Source organism: Drosophila takahashii, chromosome 3L, assembly GCF_030179915.1.
Source record: "Drosophila takahashii strain IR98-3 E-12201 chromosome 3L, DtakHiC1v2, whole genome shotgun sequence".
NCBI classification, from domain to species: domain Eukaryota; kingdom Metazoa; phylum Arthropoda; class Insecta; order Diptera; family Drosophilidae; genus Drosophila; species Drosophila takahashii.
Window position 1 is genome coordinate 16036336 of NC_091680.1, and position 14629 is coordinate 16050964.

General features: G+C 39.0%; 5 protein-coding genes across 14 annotated transcripts; 3 read left to right on the forward strand and 2 right to left on the reverse strand.

The window, feature by feature from the left end:
• Positions 1 to 1312: 1312 nt before the first annotated feature.
• On the reverse strand, positions 1313 to 3464 carry LOC108060786 (alpha-ketoglutarate-dependent dioxygenase alkB homolog 7, mitochondrial). 3 transcript variants are annotated; one of them, XM_017146646.3, is made up of 4 exons: positions 3308 to 3463; positions 3041 to 3234; positions 2811 to 2978; positions 1313 to 1806 (listed from the first exon to the last, which is right to left on the reverse strand). In XM_017146646.3, the coding sequence occupies exons 1-4, from the start codon at positions 3366 to 3368 to the stop codon at positions 1462 to 1464; spliced, it is 768 nt and encodes a 255-aa protein (XP_017002135.2). In that variant the 5' UTR covers positions 3369 to 3463; the 3' UTR covers positions 1313 to 1461. The 3 variants fall into 3 exon arrangements, with proteins under 3 accessions (XP_017002135.2, XP_070070954.1, XP_070070955.1); XM_070214854.1 differs by having other exon boundaries at positions 1666 to 1806; positions 3037 to 3234; positions 3308 to 3464; XM_070214853.1 differs by lacking the exon at positions 3308 to 3463 and having other exon boundaries at positions 3037 to 3168.
• A 2695-nt stretch (positions 3465 to 6159) lies between these two features.
• On the forward strand, positions 6160 to 7953 carry LOC138913146 (uncharacterized). The gene is made up of 3 exons (XM_070215700.1): positions 6160 to 6466; positions 6530 to 6565; positions 6984 to 7953. Exons 1-3 carry the CDS (start codon positions 6242 to 6244, stop codon positions 7590 to 7592), a joined length of 870 nt encoding a protein of 289 aa, XP_070071801.1. The 5' UTR covers positions 6160 to 6241; the 3' UTR covers positions 7593 to 7953.
• A 580-nt stretch (positions 7954 to 8533) lies between these two features.
• Positions 8534 to 9964, reverse strand: LOC108060816 (uncharacterized). Of its 8 annotated transcripts, none has more exons than XM_017146709.3 (3): positions 9869 to 9954; positions 9074 to 9160; positions 8534 to 9017 (listed from the first exon to the last, which is right to left on the reverse strand). In XM_017146709.3, the coding sequence occupies exon 3, from the start codon at positions 9011 to 9013 to the stop codon at positions 8534 to 8536; it is 480 nt and encodes a 159-aa protein (XP_017002198.3). In that variant the 5' UTR covers positions 9014 to 9017; positions 9074 to 9160; positions 9869 to 9954. The 8 variants fall into 8 exon arrangements, with proteins under 8 accessions (XP_017002198.3, XP_070071809.1, XP_070071810.1 ...); XM_070215708.1 differs by having other exon boundaries at positions 9074 to 9302; positions 9869 to 9932; XM_070215709.1 differs by having other exon boundaries at positions 9900 to 9917.
• An 806-nt stretch (positions 9965 to 10770) lies between these two features.
• Positions 10771 to 11220, forward strand: LOC108060793 (uncharacterized). The gene has a single exon (XM_017146657.3). It carries the CDS (start codon positions 10884 to 10886, stop codon positions 11079 to 11081), a length of 198 nt encoding a protein of 65 aa, XP_017002146.2. The 5' UTR covers positions 10771 to 10883; the 3' UTR covers positions 11082 to 11220.
• Positions 11221 to 12615: 1395 nt separating this feature from the next.
• LOC108060790 (uncharacterized) lies at positions 12616 to 14023 on the forward strand. Its single transcript, XM_017146653.3, has 2 exons — positions 12616 to 12803; positions 12858 to 14023. The coding sequence occupies exon 2, from the start codon at positions 12864 to 12866 to the stop codon at positions 13857 to 13859; it is 996 nt and encodes a 331-aa protein (XP_017002142.2). The 5' UTR covers positions 12616 to 12803; positions 12858 to 12863; the 3' UTR covers positions 13860 to 14023.
• The last annotated feature ends 606 nt before the right edge of the window (positions 14024 to 14629 follow it).

The following is a 14629-nucleotide window of genomic DNA, read 5'->3' on the forward strand; positions in this document are numbered from 1 at the left end:
ACTTGAGTCCTGAACATTGTTCAGAAGTTCTTAAACCGTTGATGAACTGAACACCTGAGCTGGTAGCATGATGAGCTAGTGTTGCTACTAACCATAAAAGAACTTGAGATTTTTGCCTCTTCATTTTGTGCTGAAACTTTGTTAAGCAATTGAAAATGGCCCACTCGTCATAAAAACTATATCTATTTTATGTTATAATATGAACAAGATAAATTAAGATTATCCAGGTCCAAGATCATAAGATCTTAAAATATATACACGCATATCAAGTAATAATATGATTTCGTAATATATATTACCCTCATAGAACAAGATAAATCAAGATTATCTAGATCTAGGATCCTAAGATCCCTATATAATATTCCTTAAGTTTTAATGCCTCATAAAATAGTACAATCATGTAATGCCCATGTTAGTAATGCAGATTTATGCTGGGTAAAACTAACAGGTAGAACTTTAGATGGCTTAAACCTAACAGCCGTGTGGAAGGCGTTCTAACAGCGTAAGAGAAACTAACAGAGAGCTTTTTCACACACCCACCCACCCACAAGGAATCGCGTCAAAGTGCGAAGATGCTTTATAGCCGAATGATATCCGTTCGCCAGCCAGGATTTATAAAAACCCCAAAACATGTATACAACTGCCGTGTTGCTTGTAAATTTATGACATCATTTGCAAATCGTCATGTTTTGTTATCGGGCGCTAAAAATAACGCCCTCAGATTTATATTTGCGCAGGGATTTGCCGAAACGCCTTCAATCTCCTCCTCAAATAAGCCAAGCCAAGACCTCTAATAAACAAACAAATGGGCTAAAAGGCGTCGAGCGCTGTGCAAACGGATGCCACTAACTCTGATTTGTAGTTGTTTAAGCTCTTAACTTTTAATCAAAGATACACTTCTCCATCTCTCATTCGCTTTCTTTCTCCTTGGCTGGTAGCCTTTTCAATTCGTAATGGGAAAATCGCAGTCAGTCGATTCGAAAGTTTCACTGTTTGTACACAATTCTATTTAACTGCTCGATGCATTCGAAACTTTAACTCCCAAACTAGTTGGCAAACAAATACAATGTTAGGGCTCTTGAGGGGGTATAAATTCTTTCTGTAGTGATTTGCGGAAACTACCTGTTTGACTGTAATTACAGGACAGCAATTACTGCCAAACTTTGCAACTTTTAAAGAAGACTTGAGAGCTTATTAACGAAAATAAGTAGCTTTGATATAGCTTAATTTACAAGAAATTGAAAATAACTTCTTTCAATCGGTTTCTGTTTCCCTGCAGGTCGAATTTAAAATAATAATAATGTGAAATTAATTAAAGTGGATTTAGGGATAGCAACTAAAAACTTTATAGTACAATTTATATAAACTACAGACTACATAAATAAACTTTAGGTTGAATAACCGTATTTACAATTTCAGACTGCACCGCATAGCATTCCCAGCCAATAGTAAATGGCCCTCTTAGGGTTCGTTCCGACAAATGATGGAAATGCGACGTGTCTTCGGTACCGGCGTGCCTTGGAACTCGGAACGCTCCTTGGCCAGTATCTCGTGCGTGAAATTGTAGCGAGCCGTGTGGCTCATTATGTACAGGGAGCGTCGTGGCAGCAGGAGATCAGCGTAGAAGTTGTTCTCGAGTGACGCCTCCGGCTGATGGCGATAAGCTGCATCGGCTTCTGACCCCTTGAGTTCCGGTTCCGTTGCAGAGCCCGTGGATTGCTGATGGTACCGCTGGGCATCCGTGCGCACTAGTCGCATCACACTGTCGCTTAGCAAGCTAATCCCAGATATTGTGTTGCCGCAGTACTAATAGGGGGATAAATGTATATCAGTTTAAAGTTTATCGTTGGGAAGGAGGTGGAAATCTTATGAGTCTACGTAGGATTTTATGTGAAATATATTTTTTAAAGCCAAATTTTAGAGTTCTCTTTTTAATTCGATATTTTTTTTAATGTAAGTTAGATAAGATTTAAATTTAATTATAAAGCATAATGAATGCAAGCCTGTGACAACATTTTAAAAGCAATCAACAAACAATTTCCCATAAAATCCAGCTATTAATGAGTAAGTTGGTTTTTTAAATACGTAGAAATTAGAGGATATTCAAATATTTAAGATTTAAATTTAGTAATTTCATTTAAATTTAATAATAATGAATGCAAACCTATGACAACATTTTTAAAGCAATCAAAAAACAAGTTCACATAAATTCCGACTACTTATGAGTAAGTTGGTTGTTGAAATACATAGAAATTTGATGGTATTCAAATATTTAAGATATAAGATTTAAGTTTAATAATTTAATTTAAATTTAATAATACTGAATGCAAGCCTATGACAACATTTTTAAAGCAATCAAAAAACAAGTTCACATAAATTCCGACTACTTATGAGTAAGTTGGTTGTTGAAATACATAGAAATTTGATGGTATTCAAATATTTAAGATATAAGATTTAAGTTTAATAATTTAATTTAAATTTAATAATACTGAATGCAAGCCTATGACAACATTTTTAAAGCAATCAAAAAACAAGTTCACAAAAAATCCGACTACTTATGAGTAAGTTGATTTTTTATACATAGAAATTAGATGGTAATATATATATATAAAAATATTTAAGATATAAGATTTAAATTTAATTATAAAGCATAATAAATGCAAGCCTGTGACAATATTTTTAAAGAAATCAAAACAACAAAAAACATAAAATCCGACTACTTATGATACTCAAAGTTGGTTTTTTAAATACATAGAAATTAGAGGGAATCAAAATATTTTTTAGATCCGCCCCAATGATCCTTGACTTACGCGGGTGCTATCCACATGGGGCTTAATAACGCCATCGGGCGCTAGATCCAGGATGTGAACGTAGGGCATCACGGCCCCATCGAAGGCTACTTGGCGCACGCGCTCCAGGATTTCCCGATTTTTGGGGAACCACTTCTTGCGCTCTGTCTCCCGGAAACCGTGGATGGCCTGCAAGTTGGTAAACCTTAAATTGGGTGGTATTAATAGCCATTATCTGAACCCGAACCCACATCGTCCCAGTGATCGAACTCGTAGCGCAGGCGACTCATATAGGGTTCGATTTCCTCGTGAAGCTGCTGTTCCTCCGGATCGCTGATGAAGTCCGTGATAATCCGCATGTGATTCCGGAACTCCTGCTGCTCTAATTCGGGCCATTTTCCAAGATATGCGATTAAATTGATCTTATTACTGCTGTTTTCAACCGCTAAAAGGAGTTCAAATAAAAACTATAACAACACTATAACAACAAGTAATAGTTTATGGAGTTTTCAACCTACCCTGACGATGACAACGTCTGAGAATCTGCCTTATAGGCGAACATCTATTTAGAATAATCATTTTCCAGGTAATTTTATTGTTTTGAAAGTTACGTGCAATTGCAAAAAAAAAAAGAACCGGCGAACAGCTGTTTGATAATGGCCTGGCGTTGCCACCCTTTCGCCTGTCACCAGCTGTCACTGATATCTGCTATTGACCGTTAATTTCAAAAATTACCTTAAGCAATTAATAATTCTGCCACTCGGCAAATGCAATTACTTTCAACTGTCATTTAAAATCATCTTGTATCTAGATATTTTCCCACTCCGTCGGCAGGAGAAATATTTCCTTTTTTGCAAGCACTGCGCCATAGGCACTTTCCAATTTTTATTTTCTTTCGCTTTTAACGGTGGCCCGCACTCACACGCACACACACACACCGTTATGGCAACTGTGTAATGAAACCATCAACCATTTTTTTGCTTTTGTTTTAAACTTTTCCATCGTGTATTCATGCAGCTTTGTTGTTGTTTCAAAGCCTGTTGCAGACAGCATGGAAGTGGATTGAAAGTTTATACACCCAAAAATGGAACCAGTGAGCGTGCAAAATGATATTCAATTTCGACAGTTTTTTTTTTCATTCAAAGATGCATCTGAAATAACTTCGGATTTAAAAAAATAAAACATAGACTGGAGTTTTTTCTCCATTTCCTAAATGCATTGATTGGCTATGCCGTTAAAAAGTTACTTAAATTAACAGATGTATTTATATTTAATCAATAAATTTTACCTAAAAATATGTAATGTTCGAACGCTTTACTAAAATTTTCAAATATTTACTAATATTTACTAAAATTTTGAAATATTTAAAACCAATTTGAATAAGAAACAGAAGCGAAATTGCTGGAACAAAACACTGTTATTTCGCCTTGTTCTCCGGGGAATCAATTACATTTTCTCCTTTCCCCTTATCACGAGAAATTCCCGAAGCAAAACTCAAATTCCCTTCGGAGGGCTGGTGAAATTTATTGGAAATATGGGCATACAACGAGCCACCAAAAATGTATAGAAATTTTAGGGAAAAAAGTCAAATAAAAACAAAGGCAATTTGTGGGAAAGCAAGAGGAAAAAAAAGAAGAGAGAAGGCCGCCAGCAAAGTGCATAAAAATGGAGGCGAGCAACAATTGAGCGGAAAGTTGGTTGGGGATTTTTAAACCATTTGCCGAACCGACCGCAAAGTGATTTAATCAATGCAAATGACGGGGCCCGATGTGCCGCATGCGCCGACATAAAGCGTTAATGGAATTTCTACCGAGGATTTTCTATCCCAGGCAACGCAGCATCCCAGCAACCCAACAACAACCCATCATTTGGACTGTTTTCCCGTGCGTTGGTGTGTAAATGATAAATGAGGGACACAGTCGGTGGCTCCGCGTGCAACTGTTCCGGCCGGAACCACCCGGAGCACCACCACCAGACCCAAAAACATCCAACACCACCGACACCACAACGGACCATTAGGTGCTATTGTCCCATTTTTTGCTCGTCCTTTTACTTTCGCCCCGAAAAGTGCCTCCTTAACCGTCGCATCGCCAGGACAACATCGGCTATTGTTCTGTCCCGGGCCCATCTATTGTTGCCACGCCCATCCTTTGAAGTCGCAGGATGAATATTGCCCGGCATCCAGGAGCCATCAGTTATATAGACTCCCATTTCAACTGAAGTACGTGGAGTGCTTCGTTCACGACTATTATTATTAGCTTTGCGATATTTAAGACGACCCTTGAAGTGGACCAAAACAAAAAAGAAAACAATAAAAATAATTAATTTAGAGGGCATTTTATGGGAGCTTTAAACTTTTAAATGATCTATGAAACAATGAATAAAATTTTATTGGGAGAACCTTTAAAAGCAGTTGCCTGAGCTTTCAAATCTTACATTTCCAAGGACGACAAGGAAACAAAATCTCCTTGTGCTGAAAGCGAACTTTAGATTTGGCCAGGCAGAGCTTATGATGAGATTTTAGCTGCATCTGTTTTGGCCTTTACCCATTGCCGGCCAAGATTTGTTGCGTATTCTGGTTGCTTTGGCAATGCGAAAGCCTTTTGAGGATTATGGGGCTCCTACGGCAGACCCTTTTGCGGTCAAAAGTTTTCTTGCCGGGCCAAAGAGCTTTAAAGTTGCCGGAGGATATTGCAAAACAGAAGGAAAACAGAAGTTGGCAGTTGAGGAGCCTCGACTGCTGTGCAGAACAGATCTAGGAAAAGAAAGGCTGAACTTTTTCGTACGTTTTTGCGAAAAAATTTTTATAATTTTATTTTCAAAAATATCTGAAAATCGAAGGGGATTAACAATTAAAACGCCATAATTTCCGTTTCCTTCGTTTATTTGCTGCGAAGCTTAATTGAAATCGACGCTGTTTCGCATAAATTTGGCACGTTTCTACCGCCATGGCATCGAGTGATCAATATCTGAATAATTAAATAGTAATTAATTTATTTACGCACATGGGTGAACAGAACTCAGCCACAGCCGATACTATCAATCATATTTACTGCCGTAACATAGCACTGAGCCCGAATTGACAGCTGTGCCTGCTCGGGTCGTAAATTGGGGTTTCCCCATTAATTACCGGCCATCAGAGGTCGCACATGGTGGTGCGAAATGGCTGAATAGACGGAACTATTAAATAATGGGATTGATGCTAGGTATTTCTTAGTCAATAATCTCCAATTAATAAATATTAATAAAAACGACTTTTTAAATTCGATAAATAACTGATCTTCAATATTTTTATGGGAATCACAGTGCTGCCACTACGGAGTTGCCTTTTTTTGTGACTGTCAAATTTATCACCTTCGGCGAGTCTGGCCACTCTATTAGTGAAGAAGCGGCATTTCTGGCATCAAAACAAACAAAAAATAAATTAACTCAAAAAATAAGAAATACTCTTGATGGAGAACATCAACTTTAACGACTTCACTCCCAAAGAGCGCTATGAGATCATCAAAGATTTCCTGGTAAAGATGCGCAAGGCCGATTCCATGCCAAGCAAGAACGTACACGTTCAAAGATTCTTTGAACATTATTTGCGAAAATTCTACAAGCTACCGAATAAATTGGTCAATGATATTGCATACTGCCAACGGGCCATGAAAACGCATCTGGCGATCCATCAGGTATGTGGATATATATCATTCATAAGAAGCTATAACTTACATATATCATTTTGGCTCTTGCAGACAATCGTCAGTGTTTTCGGGTCTCAGGCGGATGCTGTAAGTACTTGGTTCTAATCATGTTCTCTATAAGTAATCGTCCCAGTAATGTGAAGAATTCTAAAAGAATACTAAGGATAGAAGCAATATTACATACTGAATGTATTAGATACTATTGATATTGAAGGTATAATGCATAGAGTATTATAGTTTTGGCCGGGTGATTGTAATTCTCAGAGAAGCACGAATTCAAATGCATTGATTCAAATCTTCAATAAATATCTCTAATTCATACATATAAGTCTACAGCCTCGGCCGACTTCCGCCTCATCCATTTTTAAATTAATATATCATTTAATCGCCAAATTCATTTATTTATATGCCATTTAGAAATATTTGCATAATTACTATACCTTTCTTGTACCACAGTTTTGATAAGAAGTCTCACAAACTCAATTAAATTTATTTACTCTTTCAGGATCCCGTGATCAAAAACCAATACATCAACGAACTGGAGGATTTGCTGTACGAATTAAATGCAGAATGCCACTATTTGGTGCTTCGCCTCCAGGACGACATAGATCGTTTCTGCTTGGCCTTCACGGAGCAGAAACTGAAGCCCAATGAGCAGGTGATCAAGGACATTGTGAGTGAAGCCATAGTGCCACTCATCGTTAACCAAGAAATTGCCATTAAACCCTATTTCGTATTGGAACGACCCACTGAGAGTCAACTGCTCAGAAAGTACTTCATAATAGAAGGTGGTCAACCCGCCGTAGAAAATCCCACTACTGTGGAACCACCAAAACCACCTACCACATCCCACCCCAACCTGGATGTGAAGAAGAGCCGTCTCAATCTGCAGGCGGCTCTAAATCGCGCTCGTTCCAATTCCCAGCCAGCGGAGAAGAACCAAGAGGAAAATACCAAAGCGGACAAGAACCAAGAAGATAAAAAGCCTGAGCCCGCCAAGGACTTCTTTATGAAATCCGTGGGTCTCTGCTCGCATGCGGAGTACAAGCGTCTCAAGACATCAATGGTTGTACCCCAGAAGCGCAAGCCCAGGCCAACTGAGAAAGCCAAATAACTCCACCACTACTCAAAAAATGGAAACATCTGTTTTTGTTCTGTTTCCAAGAAGTTTTTATAAGAATGTTTATGTTTATGTAGGCTTAAGGGACGGAAACACGGAATAACGTGAATAAACCAGTAGAATGATAAAGGTATTGAGCAGGCGATATGAAAGTTTTAATGATAATAGAATAATTGTATCTCAGAAATAATAATCCGATTTAACTTTCTTTGGCCCGTAATATTTTGAAAGTGTACTAAGAGGCTTTAAATTTGAATTCATGTATATTTTATAACTAATCTGAATAACTACAAAAATGTGTCATTTTAAAGAATCTATCAAAATGAAATACTCAACTTACATTGAACCGAAGAAAGCTGTATTTTATTGAATCGTGTTTTAAATGTTTACATAAGAGAAAGACATTGTGCAATGAATATTTGAATGAAACATAACAAGTATTCTCAATACATTTGATTGGTTCAATGTGCAGATAGATGGCTTTGCCAGTTCTTAAATCCGGGTTCATTGTGAATGAAACTTCCACAGTTGCTTCAAACATTTGCGGATCCAGATTTAGGCCATTGAAAGTTGGCCGCGCATTTCATTGGGCTTTTGGAGCTGCGCTTCTCCTGGAGCAAATCCTCCTTGCTGTTAAGCTGAAAGGCATGAAGAATTTGCTCAGTCAGCTTTTCGTAATCATCATCCCCAACGCTGTCACTTCGACGCTTGGCTGGAGTCGACTTCCTGAGGAATGTGCTCCAGATCTTGAACTTTTCCATGTCGAACTCCTTGCCGTGCAGCTTGTACATTTTGATGGTCTTCTTGACAATGGAGGCCCGCATCTTCAGATCCGAAACCGTCTTGATCAGGGCAACCAAGGCGATGTGGCAGCGACTGTGCTCCAGATAGTTCCATCTGTTTGGCAGCTGCTGATGATGGCCACTACGACTTCTTCAAGGGGGCTCGCCGAGGGCCTCGGCCAGCTTGGGAATCTCAAACTTGGAGAACACGGCTCCGGCCAGAGGAGTGAGCACCACCTCGCCGCGCTTCACCTGGTGGGGAACCAACTGGCAGTACTTCTCCACCGCCAGCAGACTGGCCTGCTTGAAGGACAACAGCAGGGAGGCCCCGCATGACGAAGGGCTGATTCTGCGGAGGTCCTGGATCCAGTGCGTCTCGATCTTTATCTCGCTGCGGATCGCTGCCCCCTTTGTATTGACCACATCCAGCCGCATCGACCAGGACACGTCCTTCTTTTGCGACTTGGCAGCCGCCGCCTCCTTGCTGAAGCTGAAGATCACCTGCTGGGCGAAGCGCCGACTGACTGTGGCCTCCTCATAGCTTGGCTCCTCCTTGAAATCCGGACAAAGTTCGATGAACGTCTGCTTCAGCTTCTCGAAGTCAAAGACGTATTTCGCCTTGGGTTCAGCCATGTTACTGAAATAAAAGTTTATGTTAAGGGTAAGTCATCATGGTTTCAGTAAACAACCTACCTTCTCTTACAGAAAAATGTGAATATATAGAAATCAAATAATTATTGGTTTTCAAATTAAAGTAAGTTTAAATTTAATCTCTTTAATCTGTTGTAATTTAAAATATTTTAATAATATATTATTAAAGGTTTCAGTATATTCTGTAGGGTATTCCAATTTCCGTTAATTTCAGCTGTGAAGATGATATATCCGCTTGCCTCAGTTAGCTTACTTGTTAGATATTGTTTTCCTTAAAAGCACGTTCGGAAATTGCAAATACAACAATGAAAAACATGATCAAGTTTCTTTTTTAAATTAATATCTCAAATCAATATTTTTTCAGTTTGTCTGAATATGCATGGTAGCTATAAGGAAAGCAAAAAGTACTTTTCTGAGAGTAAGCAATAAATATCTTGTTGTTTACACTCAAGTTTTTTTGTGTGAAACTAAGCAATATATTCTTGAAGTGGTCTTTGCAAAACTGGATATTTTAAAAAATTAATAAGAATTTGAATTGTTTTACAAAAGTACAATACAATTTTGACTTATGAGACTTTTAGTTGTTAAAGTTCATGTTTCAGAAGTTCTACTGTATATGTGTATACATATATTTCCTCCGTGTCGAAGGGCTTATCAACATTGTCAGTGTGTATATAATTTAACAAATAAAAGAAACACAAGCACTTCTTTTGTCGCGATATATTCATGTAAGTGACTAAGGAACTGTTTTTTTTATCACCTAAAACCTTTGTAAAATAAGCAATTCTTTTTTATTTAATAACTCCAGTTATTTTTTATAATTCCAGGCTAGCGTACTTTAATTTTACTTTGGAACAATATCACCCACTCAGAGCAAAATTATGATTTTTTATGCTCGCGATCCCCCGAAGTGTCGGAATCTTACTGACTTCTGGACAGAGAGTCGAACAAAGCGATAGGCGATCCCACAACCCGAGGAGCACATTCACAACACAACCGAAGTGCAATCACACATGAATACAGCCAATACAATACAGTCGTGAGTAAATTTGCAATTTATCTTCTTTGTGCAGGGCTGGAAAATTAAAAATAATATTCTATACCTATTTATTTTAAAAACTTTATCCGATTTCAAAAATACCATAATATATTATATTTATAATGTTCTATAAAATTATTTAAATGGGTCATTTTATTTCTCCGCACACATAATATAATAAATTACATTTTATTAGATTTAAACTAGTGGAAACTCCATAAATCAGGAAGACTAAGTCCACAATTCTTAGTGGTAATATCCAGATGAAATGAAATAAGCTGAAGATTGTGTCTCTGGTGTCTGAAAGTGGGCGGTGTGGGCGTGGCGCTATATCCACTGCTCATTTGCATATGTGTGGATTGCGGCGGATGGTCATCGTCTTTTTTTTTATTATTGACTTGACAGTCTCCGACTTGCGAGCAATTTGCATACGAAATGTATCTGCACATCCCCGCATCGCCATCGCCTTTCCTATTCCGGGCGTATTGATATATCGCAACCAAAAATGCACAGCATGGGTGGAGAAGACAACAACAGCAACAACAACAACTGAGGGCATAACACAATGGACTGTGACCAACTGACAAGTGACACTTTTTCAAATTGAATATCTGAACCGCACCGAACTCCACTCCCCTCCACTCCACTCGATGGCGAAGTGGAAACCCGAGAAAATACAGCTGAAGTAGCCCCTGCAGGGCCTGTCAGCCGGGATGTCATAAATTCACATGAGTACAGAGATCGAATATTCCAAATTGAGCTCTCGTGTTTTATTTTTTAAATTTCCAATACCGCCAGCGGAGGAAGCGCACAATGGACGGCTGCCACAACGACATCTTGGCCCCCCTCATCCTGGCCGTAATGGTGGCCAATGGGCATCCCCTCACGCTGGACGAGATCGTCGATGAAGTGACGGCGGTGATCAATTCCCAAGCCGAGCTGGCAGTTGTTCCGGAAAATATTGGAGACGGCAAGCATGGCCACAAGACATTTAACACTAGACGGAGGTAGTGGGGAGATGAGCAGAGCTCCCCATTCTCGATAATAGCAGATTTATTACGAAAAACCGTCTTTGGACTCGCGGGAATTTATTATAATAAATTATAGATTTTAAATCTAGATATTGTTTAAAAGGCTTAATTTTGTTGTTAAGGAATATGATTTTAAGCACAGACAAAAAATGACAGAGTAAAAATAAATATCAGCTTATTAAATTTAACGATTTCTATTACATTTTTAAATTAAATATTAATTAAAAAGATTTTAAATTAAACATACTTAATATCATGATTTTATTTGATAGGTCAAGGTGTAAAACATCAGATACAAAAAGAATTTCATAGTAAAATTAACTTTGTTGAATTAAATATTTAGAATTAACAAAAACAGCAATGCAAGAAAAACAATATGAAATCTTTGGATTTAAGTTACATTCGTTTATTTTATCATGTTAAAAATATTTTATTTATTTTAAATATTATTTTATAATAATATTTTCACTAATAGTTCGTTGATTGTACATAATATCATTTTTCAGATCACAATATAGAATATAATACTCCTGAACTGGAATTTTAGGTTATATGGGGAGCCCCTTCCTATTTTCAAATATTTACTACCTTTAAGCTTCTCACATTGCTCTAGGTAGTAAGGTGATTCTTGAGAGGGGATATGCTGTATATATTATCCCACCTTGATGGTACATATAAACACACTTGTGTGTTGGTGGAGGTAACCGAAGCAGAAACACGTGTGGAAAATGTACGAACGGAGCGAGTTAAAAGTTTTTCAGCGTCGCGAAAAATTGTTTATGTTTCGCCTTAAAAGGAGGAAGGTAAAAAATTTTGAATATGTGAAGACGGCGGCGGATGGCTGGGAAACTACGGAATTGCACACATGTGGCTACGGCGGTGCGCCAATGTGGATGAGGATGCGGTGTGGTTGAGTCGGCGAAGGAAGACGCCTTTCCTGGCGGCGTGGGTCCATGGAGCTGGGGCATTGACAGCACCTGTAACCAGCCGGGCTGGGAGTTTTTGGGCAAAGAATCCTACACGTACGCTCGTTCGCCTAATAATCACGTGCCGTGGAAGCTCATTAAATTCGAAGGTGAAAAGCGGCCTCGTCCTTTCTGTCGCCAAGTTATTCACACATGGCCACATAAATATAGCCGCAGGCAGGTTAAGTAAAAGCGGCAAAGCTCGATTATATTGTTACTTAACACAAATCTTGAAAAAACAGGAATTCGGTGGGGAGATCAAAATGTTTAAAACCTTAGTTTACTCTACACAGTTATTATAAAAGTAAATTATATTTTATGAATTTATATTTAAATATTTTATGTTATATACTTTTATAAAATTTTTTGCAAAAAAAAAATATTTAAATAAAAAATATATTTATTTTATTTTAATTAATAAAAAATAATGCAATTTAGTGGAATTGTAGGCTTTTTCGCTGTGCCCTCACAATTATCGATGCTCTCGATCAGTTTCCATAAGAATATCAAATTCGGTTGATTCGTTGAGTCCAGTCAGTTGCAATCACACTTTCCGCGAGAACAAACGTTTCAGAGGAGCAAATAAATAAAAATCGCGGAGCTGCGCAGTTTTGAATTGTTTACATAAAATCTAAACCGACTCTCTTTATAAACAAGAGAATCAAATTACAAATACAACAGATTTTTCTTGAGAATATCTGTATTTTAAATTTATTTTCAACAATCTTTTAAAATTGGTAATACATTTATTTACATATATATTTAATTTATAATGATTTAATTATTTCTAGATTACGATGGCTAGCGGAAACCAAGGGCGTGCCAAAGAATTCGACTTTCAGATGCTGTGTGAGACCTTTGCCGAGATCTGTCCAGACTTTCGAGATGCTTCCGGTTCGGATAAGATGGAGAGCCTGGACTTTGCCAACCGGGTGATATTCGAGTTGGGTCCCAAGATGCGACAGCTAAAGCAAAGTGGCCGTGATCAGATGTGGCGTCTGGTCTTCAATGGTGGTGGCAGTGTTTATATCTACACGTACACGTTCCAGAAACCGATCAACGGGCAGCCCCGCCTCGGTGGCGGAAAGCTTTATCTGACTTTAAAGCAGGCTGGCTTGCTGGCGGTTAAGAAGTTTTGTGCTTTGCTGCCCCAGTATCATGATCCGCGGGATAAAATTTTGCTGACTCCGCTAGCCAGAGCGGTATTCGATCCACCAAATATTCAGAAGATTGCCACTGGGCTAACGAATCTCCTTGGGCGCAGAGTGGACTGCAGTGATGTGGTTCGGTCTGTGATCAGCAGCTGCCAGAGCGATGGATTCCACCTGGAGCACAGCGAAAGCCACGTCGCCCTGGTGGCCGTGGGTGCCACTACCCGTGATTTTGCGGAACGCAAAAAGCTAAGGAGAAAAACCGTAAAGCAGTATGCCAACCACGGCAAGGTCTTTGACTTCGATCAGTACAAGATTTACTCTCGATTTTCCAAGATGAGTAATCAGATCGCTGGGGAGCCACCGCTTTCCGATCCAGAGCCACCCAATGAGAAACCCAACGTGCGTATACGCAATGTGAGTGGGGTATTACGATCCATTGCCAAGGCCACCGATGATCCACTGAGTGGCGGAACCATCGACATGAAGTTCAAGGCCCCACCGAATCAGGCAAAGCGAGCAGAAGTGGAGGCTATGCCCACTTCAATGGATGTCCGTCTGGAGGGCACAAGCATGGAGCAAATGAGATCTAAATTACTGGCACCAGGTCAGCACTCCGGATGGTCTGCTGGGGGATTGTAAAATTAATCTACTAAATTTTATATTGGGTTTTGAAATGGAATGGGATAGAAAAAATAATATTTCTGTAACGCAGTGCAGCGGAATGGACATTTCCGAACCAATAAAGTGTAGTGGGCATTCCGAAAAAATTATCATTGAAAGGTTATATTAGAAACCAACCTGTTGTTTGTTAACTATCAAATAAAGTAATGGTTAAATTATCACTTGTGTAAAGTAAACCATTCTATGGATTGGCACTTTCAACTATTTTGAGTGTATGTTTTTAACTACCCCCAAGAATAGGTAACAGTCAAGCCCATCAAGTGTTAAATTTTGTAATTTCCGCCGTGTTCTCGCTGCACTTAGATGGTGTCAATCGGGCATCAATTTCAAGTGTTCAACAATATATGGCACTCGACGGCATTGCCGCCCTGCAATCCTAAGGAGACCGTAAAAGTTTATGGTCACAGCCTCGTTTTTATCATCGCCTGGAAGCTCCTCAACATCCGTCGATGCCAAAATAAAGGCTGGTGCTGAAAAAGGGCGAAGGCGGAAGATAAGTTCGCAGTTCATAAAACGGCAGACGGGACTCTGAGACAACAAAGCAAATTGGTGGACAGCCAGGACATGGGACTCGAGCTCCGATGCAGGATGTCCTCGCCGCAAAGTCGCTGCTGCGGGCGCTCATTTTTATGGGCATCGGGTCACTAGTAAAAATAATCTTATGACCGCTTATCTGCCCTTCCGATTCCTTTGACTGCCATCTGCAGCTTCCTTTCAGCGCGAGTTTT